This window comes from Leopardus geoffroyi, chromosome A1, assembly GCF_018350155.1.
Source record: "Leopardus geoffroyi isolate Oge1 chromosome A1, O.geoffroyi_Oge1_pat1.0, whole genome shotgun sequence".
Classification (NCBI taxonomy): Eukaryota; Metazoa; Chordata; class Mammalia; order Carnivora; family Felidae; genus Leopardus; species Leopardus geoffroyi.
This window is the reverse complement of record NC_059326.1, coordinates 29,218,620-29,240,915: the sequence shown is the minus strand read 5'-3', so window position 1 is coordinate 29,240,915 and position 22,296 is coordinate 29,218,620. Positions and strand designations below refer to the sequence as shown.

Genomic DNA, 22,296 nt, shown 5'->3' with positions numbered 1-22,296 from the left:
AAGTGTAGATCAAAGTCCAGAGTGTTCCATTCAATTTTTTCAGATTTTGCCTCTTATTAGTTCTGAACAGTAGCTTCTTTCATCTAATGAATGAAGTAAAACTTTGGAAGTCTTCACTTGCCAAAAATAAGGACTCTTTCCATATGACTATTCTCTCCTGCCATAGAGGACAGCAGGCCCCAGGTCATGCCCTGTGTTCTCAGGAGAGCTGCTCTGCTTAAAGAATGTACACTGAGGTCCCCCAGGATAAGGCCCAAATAGTTTGAGCTGTGAAAAGAAAACAAGGGGCTTCCTAATAAAGAAAGTAACTAGCTTCCCTCTAAAGAAGAAAAAGGAAGCAGTTTTATTTTTTATTTATTACTAAAAGGTCTTGCAAATCAAACTAAAAGTTCCTACGTGTCATGATCTCTCTACTGCTAATTTTTGAAATATGCCGTCTCTGCTAGAAATGATAGTTTATGGGAGAGAATATCAGACCAAGAGTGACACCCTACTTCTGGTTGACTTGCTGGTTAAATCACAGTAACCGGTAACTCCACCTCATTCCTCTCAACAAGCCCTACTATGGATCCCAGAATAGGGAGACTGAATGCAGGAAGATGGCAAATAGGACAGAAGCAAAGACAGTATACAGACAGCACTGTTTTTCGCTGTCCTTTAAACAAATCATCCGTTGAACTACAAGGAGGTAAAGACTTGTGTGAACCAACTGTGTCTACACCCTTTGATTCATTCCATTCTATCCAGAAAGCAAATTTTCAATCCTTAATTAACACAATCACTGCGAATACCTCCCCCTTTTCTAAGGCTTAAAAACTGTTGATTCTTCCTCTTGGTGAACTAAATTTCTTCACCAACATCTGTCTCCTTGCCTGGCAAGTTAATAGCTTTGGAATATGGTTGCTCTTGGAGGAGGGGGAAAGGTGATATTTTATTCTTTGGCATCCCAATGGCTTCAATCTCTATTCAATCTGTAGCAGATTACAGTATTAAACCCAGATTAATCATTTATTATAAAAGAAGGCTTAATAAACTGGTGTTGGAAAGTACTTTGAGCACAATATATCCTAGCAAAACAATATTCTTTTATATTAACAAAATTGAGTAGTCTGCCACCTAAAACATACCTCACTGTATAACATACTGATTTTTTGAGCCATGGTTTGTCTCTCTTCCAATGCAAGTTCTTGTAACTGCTTTTCATCTTGTTGATTTAGACCTACAAAACAGCAACAGAAATGATAAATGTTTTTAAATACTCATAGAGAAACTCTTAAACAGCTACCTAATCTCTGCCTACTAAGTTTTATTTCAGTTGTGAAGTAAAGGGATTATACAAAAGAACAGTTAGAATAGACAATATCAATTTATAAGTACTTGTGAACTTTGTCTAAAAAAGTCAGCGTGAAAAGAAGTATGACTGGTGCCCCAAAGAGTTTATGATTTGAATGTGTACAATTAATTCTAGAAATCGATGATTGTTTAAGGAACTGGTTAATTAAATATAAACCCAAGTAAGGAGAGTTTTGGAGAAAATTGGGGTGACCACTTTTTGTCTTCAAGGTGGCAGCCATTACTCCACACACGGTGGGTAATCTAGCATGGCTAGTAGAGCCTCCATTTTTTTCAAAGTCAGAAATAAGAACTCTTAAAAGTTTGAAGTCTCTTGAAATGTTTATCCCTAGTAAACATTTTTTAAGAACACCATGCAGGTCAAACAAAACATCTTTGTAACTTCTGTTTTATGGAAACAATGGTCCTTTTCACATCATTTCAAAAGCAGAAAGTTAAATCATAGAACTCCCAACAAGAAAGCTACCAATGAGAGACAGTAGCCAAGCTTGGTGGATCTCATAACCTTTGCCTCCATTGCTAGATACCGAGACTCCATTTGTTAGTGGCAATGCTTGCAAATTGAGGTAGAAATTGTTGATTCTTAGTAAGAAAACAGAAATGAAAAAATCATAATCATAAAAGAGAGAAGGCTCTTGAAACTTCTTCCCTAGTCATGGAAGCCATTAAGGTCTGGTGGGATTCTATGCCTCTTTCATGCTTTCAACATTTAACACTTATTATGCGCCAGATACTCTGCTACTTGTTGGGAACACAAGGATGAATAAAACAGGATTCTAGGCCTCAAGTGGCTCAGCGTAGTGGGAAAGATGGATATGTACACGATTAAAACATGTGATATGACAGTGCCATGGAGGCATAAAGGGGGGGTCTAACCCAGACTTCAGCACTTGAGAAAGGCTTTCTGATAAGGTGCCAAACTAAATTCTAATTATGGATCATCTGTTGCAGAATTGTAATATCACTAGTGGCCCCACAGTATGCACTTATGCCACAAATGGAAACCAGCATGACAATACTCCGTATAGATACTTGATAGGTCAAAAGAAAAACGTGATTTGCAGTCACATAAAATTATTTTTGTGGCCTCTGTTTACTGATCTATAAAATCCAACTTAATTCAATTTCATTATATCAACAAAGGTTTGTCTATTATATCCTATGTTTGGTGCTGCAGGAAATATAAAGATGAGTGAGACACAGGCTCTGTCCTTGAGAACAGATGATGAGGGAAGGGGCAGAAGTTAATTAACTTTTTTTTTTAATGTTAGTTTATTTTTGACAGAGACAAAGACAGAGTACAAGCAGAGCAGGGGAGAGCAGAAAAAGAGAGACACAGAATCCAAAGTAGGCTGTCAGCACAGAGCCTGACACGGGGCTCGAATTCATGAGCTGCGAGATCATAACCTGAGCTAAAGTTGGACGCTTAACCGACCGAGCCACCCAGGGACCCCAAACCAATTAACTTTTAAGACAAAGGATCAAAATTCAAAACAGAGAAAGGTAAACTTATTTGTTTTACAGAGGGGATTGAGGCAAAAGTATGACATCCAAGCCATACGTAAAAGGGGACTGAATTTTAACAAGGTGACATTGGTGGGTAACAGTAAGTGCAAAGACAGACATGGGATGATACTGGAATATTCAGGGAACGGTGAGTTATCTATTTTTCTTGGAAAGTAGCGTATGCAATGGGAATTAACACACTACACAGAGAGGCTGGTGTCACTCTGCAGAGGCTCTTAAAAGCCAAATCAAGAAATATGTATTTATACGCAATGGGAGCTACTGAAAATTCTGAGCAGGGGAGTAATAGATTAAGGTTGCACTTAACTGGGAAAGCCTGTAAGTGGCACAAGTTAGGAATTTATCGTAATCATTCAGGATGAGATATAATAAAGATATAAATGAGCAGAAAGAATAGAAGGGGACTATTGAAAGGTATACCACAGAGGTAGAGCCTCCTGGACTTTGAATCATTGTGCAGTGGATAAGAACAGAGGCTGTGGAGTCTCACTGATTGGATTCAAATCCTTACTCCTCACCTGACTGGCTGAGTGACCTTTAACATCTTAAGCTCTCAGTTGCTTCATCTATAAAATGAAGATTTTACCTCAGCAGATTATTGTGAATATTCAAATGAGGTAATATTTGTAAAATACTTAGCTTAAGTGCCTGGCACATACTAAGACAGGAAATGTAGCTTTTATTAGAGAATAGCAGAATTGCAGACCTAGAAGACATTTCAGAAGCAATCCAATCCAGTCTTAATTATACATGATACAACCAAGGCTGAAGAAGGTTATGTCAATTTAATTTAGAAAGCATTTAGTCAGTTCCTATTATGTGCAAAGAACTTTCCCAAAACCAATGAATTACAAATTTGAGTGGCATAATACAAAAGAGTAAAAAAAGTCCTCATTAAACAATAGGTGAGAAACTCATGGTACCACCAACAGAAGGCAGGACAATACAAGTCTTTGGAAATCCAGAAATTTATAGGTGTAACTGTGACTGGCCTTGACGTTGCTTAATGTCTCTAACACTTAATGAAACAGGATGAAGCACAGGGGAAAGTTTAGAAACTAAAAGCTTAAAGCACTATCTGGATAAATGTTGAATCCCAGGTTAGTTCATCATATTTTTCTCTCAACTTGTGTACATTTTGGAAAATTTTCATAGAAGGAAAAATGTTAAGGCAACAGCAATATTAAGAAATACTAAAATTAAAAATACACATCTCACATCATATATAAAATTAATTCAAATAGATCAAATAACTAAATATAAGGCTAAAAATATAACTCTCAGAAGTAAACATGATGTACCCTTTGTGACCTTAGATTACACAACAGTTTCTTAGGACACCAAAAACACAAGCAACAAGAAAAAAAAAAAAAGATAAATCTGACATCATGAAAATTAAATATTATGGTGCTTCAATCTTTTTTTTAAAAAGGGGGGGGAAGGGGCAGCTGGCTGGCTTAGTAGATAGAGCATGCGACTCTTGATCTTGTGGTTGTGAGTTCAAGCCCCACGTTAGATGTAGAGATTACTTAAAAATAAAATCTCAGGGGGCCTGGGTGGTTCAGTTGGTTAAGCGTTTGACTCTTGATTTTGGCTCTGGACATGATCTCACGGTTCGTGGGTTCAAGCTTCCCATCAGGCTCTGTACTGACAGAGCCTGCTTGGAATTCTCTCTCTTCCCCTCCCCCCTCTCAAAATAAATAAACAGACATTAAAAAAAAATAAGATCCTAAAAAAAATTATAGTGATTCAAAAAATAACCCACAGAGATAATTTTTGCATATATCTGATAAGAAACTTGCAGCTATAATATAAAGAACTCTCACAAGTCAATAGCAAGAAAAATAATTTAAAAATAGGCAAAGGATCTGAACAGTCATTTAACCAAAGATGAATTACAAATGACCAACAGACACACGAAAAGATGCTCAACATCATTAATCAGGGAAATGCAAATCAAAGCCACAATAAGATATCATCTCCACCCATTAGGATAGCTAGAATCAAAAGGGCAGAATTTAAATGGTGAAGCCACTTTGGAAAACAGTCTTCCAACTGTTCAAAAGGTAAAATGTAGAGTTACAAGACTCAGAAATTGTAGCACCATTGTTGTTAATAACCAAAAAGTGGAAACAATTCAATATCCATTAACTGATGAATGGATAGATGAAAAGAAAATGTGGTATATCCATACAATGGAATACAGTTCCACAATAAAAAGTACAAATACATGCTACAACATAGATGAACCTTGAAAATATTAGGCTAAATGAAATAAACCAATCACAGAGGATACATTGCATGACTCTATAAATGCCTGAAGTGAGTAAATCTAGAAAGTAGATTAGCAGTTGCTTCTGGTTGGTAGGGAAGGGGGAATTGGGACAAGATGGCTACAGGGTGCAGAGTTTCTTTCTGGGAAGATGAAATAACACCTAGACCATATGAGCCCTTTGATGGGGTTGGAACTGTATTTTTGTGTCTCTGCTATACACGTAGGACAGTGCTCAATAAAGTCCTGCTCAATAAGTTAAAATTTCTGAAAAGATTAATAATTCAGTTTCCTAGACCCTAAAAACTTGGCAAGCACCACGAGGAGCTTGGTCTCTTAGTAGTTGATTTTTAGTAGCTGAAATACTTTAAACACCCAGGGGAGAATCCTGTCTTCGCTGAGTGTAGGTTTTTTAAAAGACTGCAATTCAATAAAGCTTTAACCTATAATCAATCATGTCCTTATACACACACGTATCTTTTACCTACTTCTACACATTGAATCTAATTCTTCAATTGCTTGCTCAGCCTCCTGAATTTCTTGGTAAATGGCTGCGAGTGGTGCCAACTTGGCATGCCTTCTATTCAAGGCTCTTCGGTCCCCTTCATTCAGAGACACTCGCTGCAAACACTGATCAAGCATACGGTGCTCCTTACTCAGGTCCTCCATATATTTCTGTAGTGCTTTATGCTTCCACAGCATCCTGGTGTCTTGATGACAATATCTCCTGGGACAATTCTTATTTAACAGATGATGGAGAACGGGATGCCTGTTTTGTCTAAAAACCCACAGTTTTGTATCAAAATGTCTCTGTGTAAACTGATGAGACTGGTGGTGGATGTGGCACTGGTGGTAACCATTACGAGATGAAAGTCTAAAAAGCCAAGCACACAGGTGACGATTCATCTCAGCATCTGAAATATAATAAACACAATCTGAAAAAAAATCAACTCTGCAAATATAAAAGCTGGAAGAAGTCTCAAGAAATCTTGCTCAGTTCACAGCCGCAGCCAGCTCCAAACACTGTCCTGAAATTCAATAATCCATAAAAAGAAAATAATTCTCCAAACATCTGAATATAACATATTAAAATAAATGAATATAGCACTGTTTTCTATTCATCCAATGTATATAATTAGCGAAGGCAAATGAGTAGGAGCATAACTGATAAATATATTAACAAACTGGATTAAATCAGCTATTTTCTAGAAAGTATTTGGAATCTAGAATTGACTATGTGAACAAACACTTGAAAGGTATGAAATAATCATGCAAGCTTTAGGTAGTTCACATATTCATAGATTCCTGAAGTTTGAAGAAGATATTAACTGTTTTCTTGTCTAATTCATTAATTCTAGGTATCCAGATGTCCAAGGAAGTCAACTGACTTAATCATGATTATTCACTCAGCCAGACAGGCAGAGCTAATACTAGACTGCAGTTTGCTTGTGCAAAGCTCAGTGCTTTCCATTCTCAATTCTGCAATCAGGTGCTTCCCTTTTAGCTGAGACCCTAAAGGAAGAAAACTTCAAATATTATACTAAGAAAGTAGGTCTGGTAAAAAGGGACAGCGGTGATATCTGCATTAAATGAAAAAAGCAGAATGCAAAACAATATAATCTCAATTAGGTTTTTAAATTTTTCTATGACATATGGTATACATGTAAAAAAGGTAAACAGAGTATTTTTGGGGGGGGGGGACCTAAAAAAGAAATAGAACAAAATGTTAACAAGATGATCTCTAGTTGTGGGCTTGTGGATACCTTTTGCTTGCCGTCTAGCTTTTCTACCTTTCGGCGTTTAAAATTTTTCTATATGCACAGCATGTATTACTTCCACAATCAGGAAAAAACAGTTACTTAAAAAAATTACAAGTTAGCTGAAATTGTCTGTGTACACTGATTTACCTGTTCTTCCCTCTAATAGACAATCAGAAGCTAACAAAAGCACAAAGTAGTTTTATTAAGAAAGGGGAAAGATAAAGATAAAAACACTTTGCCCCTAAAATTCGAGGTTCAAAGTTGAAGTAAGGGTCAAAATTTTATCAGAATCAATCTTTATTGTCTCTGGTGTTCCTACTATGCTAGGAGGTACATTCATATATTAAACTCATTTGATCACTGTAAGTCTGCTAAGTTGAATATCATAATCTCCTAGGAAATAAAATATTCAGAATGATCTCCAAAATCTACAGATTTTGTAGGATTCTATTAACAAACTTTAACATACTGAATCACATTTGGAAAAAGACTGTAGAAGGATGCACCAATACCCAACAGCCATAAATGTGACAGTCCTTCAGCAGGTTTCCAATGTCTTTACATGCAGTCTCAAGCACATCGGAGGAAGAGTGTCCAATTGAAAACAAGGACAAATCAAAAGGATGACAAATTTTTGTTAGAACATTTCTAGCTAAAATTTCCATCCTAGGAACAGTAGTAGAGTAAATAACTCTTAAGGTCATGAACCTCAATGTTTAGAGGGGGGGAAAAAACCCAAGACGTTTTACTCGCTAGTGTTACCTATACCTTAGAACGGCAAGTCTTCTCCGTCACGCACCACAAGACCAGGATTAGTCGGTACTCTAAGGACAATTCTCAAGAGTCGGCAGGTCAGAAGTGATACTAAACCTGCGCCAGAGCAGCACACGTAAACCAGATTCTGTAATTCAGAATACGGAGTGATCCCAAACAGGCAACATGAAAGAAAAATGGGGATAGAAAAAAGACCTTTAAAAGGTCTAAAATAGAAAAAAGAAAAAAAAAAAAAGTGAGTACCTAAGAAATATAAGTAGGACAGCTTTCCTTACTGTAGCCGGAACTCTCTGTGACCTGCTACATTTCAGCCCGACACACACGGGATTACTTTCACTTCCGGTATCACTTCTTCCGGGTGGACGCTTGCTCTCAGCCTCTCCGGAGTCGTCGTGGGCGTGCGTGTTAACAGCTAACAGGGGAAACGCAAGGGAAAAATGACAAATCGAGAAAGAAAAAAAAAAAATAAGGCAAAAATGAATATCCCAGGAGATGACCACCCGCGCAGTACTTATCCAGAACCTGAGCCCAGGGCGTGGGTTGCGATGGGGTAAGGAGGGTGGGCGGTGGTGAAATGTAGAATGAACTACAACTCCCGGGGCTCCCACCCGGGAATCCTGGGAGTTGTAGTTTATGCCCAGGCTGCCTTTGATGTACCTTTGGTTTCATAGTTACAGGCAAATCACATGAGAGAGATTCTCTACCATTCTGATTAGGAGATCAAGAATTACAATATAGTAATTTGAAATGAAAAGAAATGTCCTTATATGTGGAGCCACTAAAGCAGTGTTGTTTTTTTTTGAGGACTCCCTTTTCATCACCCCCAAATTTGGGGATTCTGCATGGTTTTTTCATTTTTATTTATTTATTTTTTTTCCTGTGGGATTCTGCATGTTTTTAACAAAATACTTTTTAATGTTTATTATTTATTTATTTATTTATTTATTTATTTATTATTTATTTTTTTGAGAGGGAGAGAGATACAGCGTGAGCAGGGACGGGGCAGAGAGAGAGGGAGACACAGAATCTAAAGCAGTCTCCAGGCTCTGGGCTGTCAGCACAGAGCCTGACACGGGGCCTGAACTAATGGACCATGAGATCATGACCTGAGCTGAAGTCAGACACTTAACCAACTGATCCACCCAGGCGCCCCAGGATTTTGCATGTTAATAGTTGTACTTCAACTTCCACTGCTTGAGAAAATACCTAGTAACTAAAGGAGGATATAAATTTATATTTTTAAAAATCATAACAGGATCTTAAAGATAGAAGACTACATATATCCACAAATTAATGACTTTATAGATGTTGCATGCACATACAGAATTTAGGGGCTCAAACTAGGTTCATAGCTTGTAAACTACCGATTAAATAAACCAACTAATAGACAATTCCAGGAGAATGCAAACATATTGCCTTACTTTGGATATTCCAGTGGCGATCACATTTACAAGTTACACGACAGCTGTGTCTCAATATCACTTTCTGAAAAGCCAAGGTAAACATCAACCCATATAACCAAATTCATAGGATATTTTCTTAGGTTACAATCCCATATAAAAAGGACAATTAACCCTAAATGTAAATATCTAACATTACCTAGTTAAAGGTATCTACTTCTATCTAGTATATATTAAATTATATACTAAATGGTTTAAGCCTATTAGTTTAATCCATACTACAACAACCCTAAAATATCCATTTTGTGGAAGAGGAAAAAACTAAGGCATAGAGAGCTTAAGTAACTTGTCCAAGGTAAAAGAACTGATGAGTAATAGAACTGAGATTCAGTCAAGGCAGTTTGTCTTAATGATCTGTGGCTCCTAAGCTCTGATACTCTCCTTCCTTCAAAAAAAGAAAGAAAAAGGAAAACAATCATTCATTCAATAATGAGTACCAGTTATGTCTACTCACTGTGTTCTGGATATGAAAATTTAACAATGACTAGAAAAGACAAAACTTTGCCTATATGGAGTTTATTTTCCAGTAGAGAACAAATTCCAAAGGATCCACATAAATCATTCTCCTAAATTATCCAATGAAATCCTTTAATTCTTTATTTTGATTTGTGTATGCAGACATAATAATTTAAGTATTATAGTATACAAAGATTTATTCTCTTTAAAAAATAAGCCTTACTGCTATGGACCAAATTGTGTCCCCTGCGTTCCCAAATCTAATAATATGTTGAAGCTACCCTCCAATATGACTGCACTGGAAATCGGGCCTTTAAGGTTAAGTGAGCCATAAAGGTGAAAGCCCGATCTAGTAGCATTTGTGCCCTTGTAAGAAGCTTGTGAGTGCAAGCTGTCTCTTCTTTTTCTGTCCCTCTTTCTCTAAGACAAAGAGGCCTCAGAATGAAATCTACCCTGCTGGCACCTTGATCTTGGACTTCCCTGCCTCCCAAAGTGTGAAGGTTTTTCTGTTGTTTAAGTCACTCAGGCTGTGGTATTTTGTTATGGCAGCCCAAGTGGACTAAGACATTTACATATGTAAAAATCTATTGAGATATAGTACATGAAACTTTACGTACTTTATGTATTTTATTTCTCAATTTAAAAAAATCCCTAAAGACATTTATCCTTGGTGTTATAAATACTGCTTCCTCCTCCATGTTTTTTTTAAAAAGAATATAATGTGGTATATCTACATTTATTAATACACAATAATGTCCACAATAAATCATTAAATGAAAATGACATTGCTAAAAAAACGCTCAGCCAAAAAAAGGGGGGGGGGAGATGTGAGGGGGACAAAAAAACTCAGCAAACTATTCCATTTGAACAACACATGTGATGCATATATATTTAAAAGTCCAGTGGAGGGGCACCTGGGTGGCTTAGTTGGTTAAGCATCCAGCTTCAATTCAGGTCATGATCTCATGGTTTGTGAGTTTGAACCCCACGTTGGGCTTTTTGCTGACAGTGAGGAGCCTGCTTGGGATTCGGTCTTTGTCCTTCTCTTGCTGCCCCTCCCCCACTCACACTTTCTGTCTCTCTCAAAACAAATTAATAAACTTTAAAAATAAAATAAAAGTCCAGTGGAATTATAGGTCATTCTTATTTTCTTTATAGTATTCTGGATTTCCTGAAGTTTTTTAATAAGCATTATTATAAATAAGACAGCTATAAAAGAAGAAAAAACTACATTCTTTAATGTTTGATTGAAAAAGCCTCATGGGAGTTATTATTATTGAATCATTTTATAAAGTTAACTTCTACTTCCAAAGAGCCTGATATATTACAGGAAACATTTTTCTGGAAATAGTAATAAAAAGGTTGATTCAGTGAAAATAATAGCATTTGATTAAATTAGCAACAAGAGCTATTATGTCTGAAATATTTCTCACTATAAAGTTGATCTCATAAAAATTTCTTTTAAGAATATATGTGTAATGGGCACTGACAATTTGGTGTGCCTTTAAAAACTAAATGACCTATGTCCCTTTCCTCTGTCTTGGAGCAAGCTCAAACACCAAAATATTTGCAGCGATTTTTCAGATCCATTTACATACAGCAAACTTAGCCCAATTTCCAAAGGGTAGAGAATGGGGATTTTCACTTAGCTTCTTCTCAGAGACCTCCAGATAGTTTTATTATTTAAAAAAAAAATTTTTAATGTTTAGTTATATTTGAGAGAGATAGAGAGGGAGACACAGAGCACTAGTAGGGGAGGGGCAGCACAGAGCCTGATGCAGGGCTCCAACTCACCAGTTGTGAAATCATGACCTGAGCCAAAGTCGGACATTTAACCAACTGTGCCACCCAGGCGCCCCAACCTCCAGATTGTTTTAAAGATTCTGGGGACACTCTTGTTTCTGCAGTACTAAGAGAAGGTTGATTTATGTCCTTCTACAGAGATTCCGCATCAAAAAGCATCCACTTAGGGCTTTTTCCCTGAGAGAAGCAGAGCACCAGGGTTTCCTCAGCTCTGGATATTCTTTGGGGAGTCAAACCAGGGTGGGTGTAGAGATTGTTCCAGGCTAAGTTGAAACCTTTGGGCCCATCTGGGAAATGTTCCGAGGTACTGAAAGCAACATAAAATCCCAGGATGCAAGCCATAAAACACTATGGGTCACAGCCCACTGTGAAATGCACATTGACTCTCTGGTTCAGTTTAGGGTCTTTTACCACATCCTGAGGCATTCCACAATGTGCAGATTGGCAGCCATTTGGTATTTTAACCAGCTGTATTTTATTCTAGAAAAAGTGAAACTAGGAATTATTTAACAATTTAATACAGAATTCAAGCCCTCACTTACGTGGAAAAGAAACAGCAAAACAAAGGTTATTCTACCTGTATTCTTGTAAAGTATTTTCCCTGAAAGAAGCAGAATACGAAGATGAAAAGGCAGCGTTTCTTATTTTCATATATTCATACTGGTGCTCAAATTTTTCTTAGCTTTGATTTAAAAAAAAAAAAAAAAAAGCCAGGAAACGCGCCACCTGCTGGCATTATTGAAACTGGATCTCTCCTTATTTGCAGTCAGAGATGTCTTAAAAAGTCAACCTACTCTCTTCCTTTTCCTATTAAAAAGAAAAGAAAAGAAAAGAAAAAAGAAAAGAAAAGAAAAGAAAAGAGAAGAAAAGAAAAGAAAAGAAAAAGCATAAGCAGGACAAAGAAGAAGTGATCTTGGGAACTCATTTTTATTCTTTTTTATTTTTTTATTTTTATTTTTTTAACGTTTATTTATTTTTGAGACAGAGAGAGACAGAGCATGAATGGGGGAGGGTCAGAGAGGGAGACACAGAATCTGAAACAGGCTCCAGACTCTGAGCTGTCAGCACAGAGCCCGATGCAGGGCTCGAACTCACGGACCACGAGATCATGACCTGAGCCGAAGTCGGCCGCTTAACCGACTGAGCCACCCAGGCGCCCCATTTTTATTCTATCCTAAACTGGTATTAGCCTAGGTTGAAGTCAGCTTTGATAAGCTCTCCTAAGACTCCTTGGTAATTTCATCTCTTCCATATATCATCCTGAATTTCAGGCTAAATGTTTTTCTTAAATCATTTACTTCAGTTTTGAATCATATATTTTCATATAGTTGTTTCAGTAAATTTTATTCTTTTTTTCTCTTAACAGTGGTATTTAAATACCCTTTATAAGCATTAAAGTCTTTTCTGTCTTAGATCCAAAGTAGTCTATGTGGAGGAAATCTATAGTGTGTGTATGTGTAGATATTTATCTTTCCATTTCTTCCCTTTGTATTACAACAGTTTTCAAATAGTTCAAAATTAGGGAGAACAATATAATGAACCTCTATGCACCGGTCCCAAATTCTCAAGTTATCAATGCAGTGTTAACCTGCCCTCCTCCCTAGGCTTGCTCCCCATATCCTCACAGAATTACTTTGAAGCAAATACAAAACATCTGTAAATATGTTAGTAGGTAGCTCCAGAAAATAAAGCCTTTTTAAAAAGATAATTACCTCCTCAAATTAAAAATAGCTTCCTGGGGTGCCTGGGTGGCTCAGTCGGTTGGGTGTCCGACTTCGGCTCAGGTCATGATCTCACAGCTCATGGGTTCGAGCCCCACTTCGGGTCTGTGCTGACAGCTTGGAGCCTGGAGCCTGGAGCCTGCTTCGGATTCTGTGTCTCCCTCTCTCTCTGCTCCTCCCCTGCTCACACACTGTCTCTTTCTCTCTCTCTAAAAAACAAATAAATATTTAAAAAAATAGCTTCCTAACATTATCAAATACCCAGTTCGTGTTCAAATTCTTCTCACTGTATCAGATTTTTTCTTTGGCAGTTTGTTCATATTGGTATTGAAATGAGGTCCATGTATTGCAATTTCTTGCTATATTTTTGGTTTGTTTTAATCCACAGGTCTCCCCCCCCCCCCCCACCTTTTTTTCCCTTGCAGTATATGTGTTGAAGAAACCAGACCTTTTGCCTTGAGGAGTTTCACACAATCTGGATTTTCCCAGAATTGTGTTGCAGTGTTTATCATGTTCCTTTGTTACCTGTATTTCCTATAAACTGCTCCTTGGCTTGATCAATTCAGATTAAAATTTTTGAGGCAAAAGTACCTTATAGGTGGGTTAGACGCTTCCAAAGGGAGGTGCAAAATATTTAGTTGTGTGTTTTAAAAATGATACTAGCAGCTCCTGATTGCCTAGATCCATTATTTCACTAGAGGCTGCAAAATGGTGGTGTTTTATCATTCTTTCTTCATTTATTAGCTAGAATGTCTACAAAGAGAAAATGTTAGCTAGGATGCAATTGGGATGTTACTCAAATCTGAGGGCTGAAAGCTATAAGCAGAAGGGAGGAAAAGGAGGGGGCAAAACCGGGATGGAATGTGTTTTGTTTTGCAGAACCAACAGTTTTAGCCAAGGAGATACCTAGCTAGGTGTGTCTCACTTGACAGCCCTTCACTTGAGCAGGTTTGAGCCAGATTGGGGCTGAGTACCTGCTCCGATGACCTCCAGTTGTCCCGAGGGTACCTTTAGCTCATTATAATGTTAAGATCTGCCGTGGGTGGGGTTTTCTGCCGTTTTTTTAACGAAAAATGTATGCCTAGTGTGTCGACATGGTAGGCATGCACAATTGAACCAGTGTCTCTGCAAGCATCCTGACCCTGTCCCCAATATACTGAATAAAAGCTTCCTGTACTAACCCTCTGGGGGAGACAGTGCTTTGAGAGCTATCTCCCTGTCTCCTTATTTGTAATAAGTAATAGCAAGTTCTTTGCTTTCAATGCTCTTTTGGGTCGTGTTCAATTTAATGCACCCCAAGCAGTGAACTCCTTGAGTTTGGTTACAAAACTTATCCTCCTCAACTACTGGTTGCCCTTGCTTTGAAATTTTTAAAAGGAAAAGTGAAAACTTTGCCAAAGTGGAGAGGTGATCAAATTCAAAAGCTTCCTTTCCAAACCATTTCCAGGATTTCCAAATTCTATTTGAATCTGATCTTTTCTTACTTCAGTAATATGACAGTTGTCTGTAATTCCCAAGTCCCCAAAGCTCTGAAAAACTTAATTTTGAATTAAAAAATGTCTGAAAACTGAAGTCTTAGTAAATTATTGGATGGGCAAAGCTTCCGAATTTGTCAGGCAATCCTGACTTGGACTGATGTGAGGCCATTTATATCTTTATTTATCTCACTTGGAATAAATGTTCATATATTTTACTGAAAAAAATATTCATGTATTTATAGGGTGCTGGCCCGGATCCCACTAACAGTCTTATGTAACAAACAGCACACACATTTTCCTTTCTAAGTCCAAAATATTCCAAAGTTTGAAAACATGTGCTCCCAAGTACTTCAGACAAAGAATGGTGAACTGTGACAACAATACAGTGGTTAACCTTCACTGAGTACTTATTCTTTATCAGGTAATGCTCTGAATGTTTTACATTGAACTAACTCATTCAATCTTTCAAAACCCCTATGAAGTAGGTTCAATTGCAAAACCCAGTTTAGGTTCAATTGCAAAGCCCAGTATGCCTACACGACTTGCTCTAGGTTGTGCCCAAGAGACAATATATTGGCCAGAAGGGTTTGAACCAAGACAGGGGGGCTACACTGTGACCTTGTTTCTGCCACCTGTTTTCTGTCTCATTTAATGGTGCGTCATCCCTTCAGCACCGCACCGATGTGACTCCAATCAGCCTTTCTTCGCTCGTGATACCCTCCAAGAACCTCATGTCTCAGTTCAACCGGAAGACTCCTTATTTCCCCAAAACACAATTTCAAACGTGTCTTTTTGTTCATATTGCTAAATGGTATTTTTTTTTTAAAGGTGAGACTATGATCCTTGTACTGGTATGAGATGTACATCTGTTAAAAATTTTAACTAATTATGAATAAAGGATGTTACAACTAAAGAAAAATCCCGAGAGAAGACATAAATATGCCATAAGGAACACTAAAATGAATTTGTTTAAGAGATGAAAAATCGGGGGCGCCTGGGTGGCTCAGTTGGTTGAGTGTCTGACTCTTGATTTTGGTTCAGGTCATGATTCGAGGGTTGTGGGATTGAGTCCGTGTAAGGCTCCGCACTGAGCATGGAGCCTGTTTAAGATTCTCTCTCTCTCTCTCTCTCTCTCTCTCTCTCTCTCCCCCTCCCTCCCCCTCTATCCCTTCCCTGCTCATGCAGGTGCACACTCTCTCTCAAATAAAAAAAAAAAGAAAAGAAAAAAAGATGAAAGGCTGGTCAATATACACAAGACAGTAATAATTTGCATCTCTATCACACACAATTTGCATTGCTGGCAACAAGAATCCTTTGCATTGTTAGCAGTTTTCTGCAACTTTAAAGAGTTATAAAACAGCTCAAAGGCAAGGGAAAACAGTCCATTCCGCAGGACTGTCCCATAATCTTTTTGCCCATTTCAAAGCCTTATGGTTTTTCTTCACATTAATTTCTCTGTCTGGAGTGAATACAGTGGAATTGTCTTCATCAAGCTGGGACTTGGCGTATACCCACTATGTGCCAAGCATGCTGCTCAGTGCTAGGAGTTGAGTGGTGAGGAAGATGGACACCATTCCTGCTGTCACCGTTTTTTATAGATCGGCCCATCCACCTAATCACAGTTAGTTCCGCCTCCTTTTGAGCTCTCATGTGATCTCCTTACATCTCTTGTGATGCTGCTCAATCTTTTCTTGTATCATACTTAGTTGGCAATGTATCGTTCACACCGGATTTTGTAGTTCTGGGGAACAGGACACAAGTCCCAAATTCTGAATATCTTTTGTATAAGATGATACATTATCTTTTGATTCTTGAGGAGGTAAAAACAACGGCCTTTCAATGTAACCAACATGACTTTGATTCTCTGCTACATGTAAAATGCTATGCCATGTGCATGGCAGGAAGATGATTAATTCGGCAAAGATATCTGTGAGCACCAACTGTAAAACGCAGGGAGTACAGTCAAGTAAGACATAGTGTCCAATCCAGAGGATCTTCAGTCTAATGGGGGAAATGGACAAGTAAGTTAACTTCAACATGGTGTGAAGAGTGCTGTATTAGAGGTGAGTGCTGAGTGTTTTGACAATGTGGAGGAGGTTCAACCACATTAGAGTAGTGAGCAGAGATGGCTTCTGGGACAAGATGATGCTTAATCTGAGTTTGGAAGGACAAGATGGAGTTAGCAAGTCACAGACAGGGCATCACAGATATACACTGAGAATTTGAGAAATGACAAGTGGCAGAGTCTGGTTAAGTGGTGGGACACGAGGCTGTACAGGCAGGCAGGAACAGAATCATAATGGGCTTCGCATACTGAGGCAAAGAGGTTCAGCTTTCTCTTGAAAGCCACAGAAGGATTTTGTAGTTTACAAAGATAACTCGGCAGGCTGAATCATGCCCCGCTTCCTGACAAAATTCACATCCTAATCCCTGGAATCTGTGAATGTGTTACTTTACATGGAAAAAGGGGACTTTGCAGATGTGATTAAGTTAAGGATCTTGAGATGGGGAGATTACCCTGCATTATCTTGGTGGGTGTGATCACAAGAGTCCTGATGAGAGAGGTGGTGGAGTTAGAGTCAGAGAAGATGTGAGGGGGAAGCAGAGGTCAGAGGAGAGAGAATCTATGCTGTTGGCTTTGAAGATGGAAAAAGGGGCCACAAGCCTAGGGATGCAGGTGGTCTGGAGAAGCTGTGAAAGGTAAGGAAAGGAATTCTCTGCTACAGCCTCCAAAAGGAACATAGTTTGCAAAACACATTTCAGACGTCTGACCTCCAGAACTCTACAGTAATACATCTGTGTTGCTGTAAGCCACTAAATGTATAGCAATTTGTTACAGCAGCAATGGGAAATTAATACAGACTCCCTTGGCAGCTATGCAGACAATGAAGGAGGCTGGTCAAGAAGCCATGGAAACTAGTTCATAGGCTGTGGGGGGCAGTGTAGCACAGAGGCTAGGTGCCTGAGCTTTGGCAAGATGACCCTTACTTCTCAGGTTTTTAATTTAGTGCAAATTAACTTAAATTTTTTTTTAAAGTTTATTTATTTATTTTTGAGAGAAAGAAAGCGGGCGGGTGAAAGGCAGAGAGACAGAGGGAGAGAGAGAGAATCCCAAGCAGGCTCCACACTGTCAGCACGAAGCCCGATGTGGGGCTCAAACTCATGAACTGTAAGATCACGAGATCATGACCTGAGCAGAAGCCAAGAGTTGGACGCCCAGCTGACTGAGCCACTCAGGAGCCCCCAAATTTATTTTTAAAACTTCAGTTCTCATTTGTATAAGTAGGATAATTGTTTGATAACAGTAATTTAAAAAAAATGATAACAGTAATTAAGAAGAGAAGGAAGAATAAGGAGAGAGCAGTAAAGTCTCCAAAGAAGGTAGAAACATATTCTCTTCTAAGCACAGATGGAGAAACTAATTCTGGCATAGGCCAGAAGGCACTGTTTTGGCTGAGAAGGGAAGAAAGAAGAAAACAATGGGTACAGATGGGTGCCCAACAACTGTGGGTTGAATAAGTGAATAGACAAGGAGATAATGGTGTGAGTTAGATGCACTGGTGAGTTAGATGCAGTTGAAGAAGAGGTGTATGGAGGATAGAAGAGTGAGTGAGCCCAGATCCCCTGCATCTTGAAGAGTGAATGGCACTTAAAAAGGATTCAACAAATATTTGTTTGAATTTGTTGAAAGAACAATAGGAGATTGTCATCAGAATGTGGGGTAACCCCAGGAGAATCTGATTGGAGTCACTATCGTCAGAAATTACAGATGTATATAGAACAACCCTCTGAGAGCAATAGCTCTTGGCTTCATGCTGAAGGCAGGATGCTGGAGCTTTGATGCAATGGCAAAAAGACTTCTCTCAATGTTACACTAACAGGCTATTACTCCCACAAGCTGGCATCTCATTTCTAATAAAAGGTACATCATGCCTACTGTAGGAGTTTCCTTGGAGTTGAAAGAATATTGGCAAATCTCTTGTATTTTAAAAATAATGAGGGGCGCCTTGGTGCTTCAGTTGATTAAGTGTCCAACTCTTGATTTTGGCTTAGGTCATGATCTCTCGGTTCATGGGATCAAGTCCTATGTCAGACTCTGTGCTGAGAGCTCAGAATTTGCTTGGGATTCTCTCTCCCCCTCTTTCTGCCCCTCCCCTGCTCACAATCTCTCTCTCTCTCTCTCTCTCTCTCTCTCAAAATAAATAAGCATTAAAAGAAATAAATGTAATTAGAAAAATAAGATAGTAGATTCCTGGAATTTCTGATTTGAGAGGAAGGGCAAGTGTTGCTGATTAAAAATTTGGTTAAAACTCTCTAGGTTTTGAAAAGTGTACAATGACATGTATCTACCATTATGGTATCATACAGAATAATTTCACCACCCTAAACATCCTCTGTGCTCTATTTATCCCTCCCTCCTCCAACCTCTGGCAATCATGGATCTTTTTACTGTCTCCATACTTTTGTCTTTTCTGGAATGTCATATGGTTGGACTCATGTGGCCTTTTCAGATTGGCTTCTTTTACTTAGTAATATGCATTTAAGATTCTTTCATGTCTTTTTGTGGCTTGATATTTTTTTTTTTTTTTTTAAGTGCAGAGTAGTACTCCATTGTCTGGATGGACTACAGTTTGTCCAAGGCTAGGGTTTTGAATCACCCACATGGATATTGGAGTCATAGTAGATGGATATTGTGAGTGAAGTTGAAAGGACATCTATTGTCACTTGGCAAATGACCAGATGGAGGATAGTGACCAAGATGAAAAGAAGAGAGTGACAGAGCTGATGGGTATAGACTCAAAATTGATTTCCTTTTCCTTAAATGAAGGTGAAGTCTTATGATTTGGAGGAGGCAGGGGGATGGGAAAAAATACTGATTCTCCCCCCACCAACTCCTATGGTACATGCAGAGAGGAAGATGAAAAATGAGAGACAAAGTCCTTGGTGAAGGGTTGGGTAGCAGTTAAAAGGAGGAGGAAGAGAGTACTCAGTAAAGGGGTTGAGAATGAAGCCCACTGGGAAGGTATGGCATAGAGAGCAGTGCTACGAGGGTAAGTCTGTTGAAGTGAGATGCCTGGAGGGGTGTAAATCTGACTGGTTTTGGGTGAACTCTTGTGTAATAATGTTTCTGTGCTTATCCAGAGACTTTATTTGAAAAAAAAAATTTTTTTTTAATGTTTATTTATTTTTGAGAGACAGAGCACAAGTCAGGGAGGGGCCGAGAGAGAGAGAGAGAGGAAAACAGAATCCGAAGCAGGCTCCAGGCCTTGAGCTGTCAGTACAGAGCCCAACATGGGGCTCAAACTCACAGACCGTGGGATCATGACCTGAGCTGAAGTCGATGCTTAACCGACTAAGCCACCTAGGTACCCCAAACCCAGACACTTTAAATGATGTCAATTCTAGACCCCACCTACTGTTTGTGGGGCCATCAGCAATGGTTTTTACCTAGGGTTCCAAATTGAATTTTGGTGATGAGCGTTTTTAGTTTGTTTTTGTGCCTTATATCTAAATTTAACTTCAAGAATGGGGGGCATGTTTAAACCTGGGTTAGGATGAATGGTCTTGAAGTAGTGGTTCCCAAGTTGGTTATACATTATGATCATCTAGGAGGATTTAAGAAAAAAACCCATTCTCCACCCCACCCCAACTGAATCTCCACCCAACCCCAACTGAATCCGCCTATGGAGGTAGGATTTGAGCATCAGTTTTATTTTGTTTTTATTTTATTTTATTTTATTTTATTTTATTTTATTTTATTTTATTTTATTTTTTATATTTTAGAGTTCTGGAGGTTAGACGTCTGAAATGTGTCTGCAAGACTATGTTCCTTTTGGAGGCTGTAGCAAAGAATTCCTTTCCTTACCTTTCTGCACTATAAGTGCAGACCCCGATGTGGTGCTTGAACTCACGAACCATGAGATCATGACCCAAGCCAAAGTCAGATGCTTCACCAATTGAGCCACCCAGGCACCCCTTGGACATGAGTTTTTTTAAGGATAAGGTGATACAAAAGTGCAGCTAAGTTTGAGAACCACTGCCTTCAGACAACTTATAATTTATAAAACAGAAAACAGTAAGATAAAGGCATAAGAGAAGGACAAAATGCTATGTAAATTCATGGAAAAGAGAGATCAGATCCACTGGAAAAACTTAGAAAGATTTTATGAAAGTCATGACATCTGAGATGAAGGATTTAAAAAAAAAAGATTCAGGTATTGAAAAACAATCTCTGATAAAACTATCAGGTTGAATATGACTATGGAATTTAGAAAATACTAGATCGATTATAGTTACTGGTTCCCCTGCAACATAAGGTAATTGTAGGAGCAAAGGGAAAGAAAAATCTGGGAATAGACTTAGTTCTAGACAATGGGGGAGCTATTGAAAGTTTTGATACGACTCAGAGACCCGTTTAGAGATCTGGATAGAAACGACATGTCTAGAAACAATGTGCAAAATGAAATGAAGAGAACAGTCTGAAAGTGAGGGACCAGTTACAAGGTTTTTACAATATTTAGTTTTAAGGTAGAGAGGGAATGGAAAGCAGGGGAGGAAAGGGAGCAACGTGATAGATCCAAAATCTGAATGACTAGGCAACTTGGATGTGGGGAATAATAGAGGCCAAAGGTGACCAGAGGATTTTTACTACAAGAGTGCTGTCATTAACAAAAACAGAGAAGGCAGGACTTGGACTGGTTTGATGGGAAGATAACTTTTATTTTTATGTCCAGGTAGAAAATGCTCGGAAGACTTGTAGATGGAGCAGTTTAACAAACAAGTGTAAACAAAGGCTAGGACATCAAAAGAAGGCTTGGAACTGGAGACACATTTGAAATCTGCTTGGCGTTAGTAATGGAAGGTATGGGAGCAGGAGGATTTATTAATTCTGTTTTGCTGGTGAGTAGGAGGTACTCGATGGACACATTAAAAAAAATTTTTTTAGGGGCGCCTGGGTGGCGCAGTCGGTTGAGCGCCCGACTTCAGCCAGGTCACGATCTCGCGGTCCGTGAGTTCGAGCCCCGCGTCGGGCTCTGGGCTGATGGCTCAGAGCCTGGAGCCTGTTTCCGATTCTGTGTCTCCCTCTCTCTCTGCCCCTCCCCCGTTCATGCTCTGTCTCTCTCTGTCCCAAAAATAAATAAACGTTGAAAAAAAAAAAAAATTAAAAAAAAAAATTTTTATTGTTTATTTTTGAGAGAGAAAGAGAGAGAGAGAGAGAGAGAGAGGGAATGAGTGGGAGAGGGGCAAAGGAAGAGGGAGACACAGAATCCGAAGCAGGCTCCGGGCTCTAAGCTGTCAGCTCGATGCAGGGCTTCAACCCACAAATTTTGCGATCATGACCTGAGCTGAAGTCGGATGCTTAACCAACTGAGCCGCCCAGATACCCCTTGATGGACACATTTTATTGCTGATGTTGAAAAAGAAAGCAGAATTGTCTAGACAACCAACATTTAGAAGGAAGAAGAGTTGATGGAGGAACCAGAGAATGACTGGGAAGAGGAAAAAACCCAGGATTCTGCAGGGTCTTGGTGCCCTAAGGCAGAAAAGTCAAGCAGGACAAGGTGGTACACTGTGGGCTAAACTAATCTTTAGTGTTGGCTAGTGGGTAATCCTTAACATGTAAGCTCCATGACGGTAGATGTTTTTGTTTGCTAGAAGATTGCCTGTCACATTGTTCTCAATAATTATTCA

The 22,296-nt window shown here is 38.8% G+C and overlaps 1 protein-coding gene across 10 annotated transcripts in view; it reads right to left on the bottom strand.

Moving 5' to 3' along the window:
- The window catches only part of MTRF1 (mitochondrial translation release factor 1), a 71,454-nt gene that overhangs the window by 44,969 nt on the left and 4,189 nt on the right, over positions 1-22,296 (bottom strand). For 2 of the 10 annotated variants that reach the window (XM_045478034.1, XM_045478033.1), the window contains exons 2-5: positions 7,930-8,098; positions 7,681-7,813; positions 5,641-6,066; positions 1,128-1,219 (exon numbers count right to left, since the gene is read on the bottom strand). In XM_045478034.1, coding sequence (XP_045333990.1) covers positions 1,128-1,219; positions 5,641-6,058 — 510 coding nt within the window. In that variant the 5' untranslated portion in view covers positions 6,059-6,066; positions 7,681-7,813; positions 7,930-8,098. The other 8 variants (XM_045478041.1, XM_045478024.1, XM_045478061.1 and 5 more) reach the window with 8 other exon arrangements.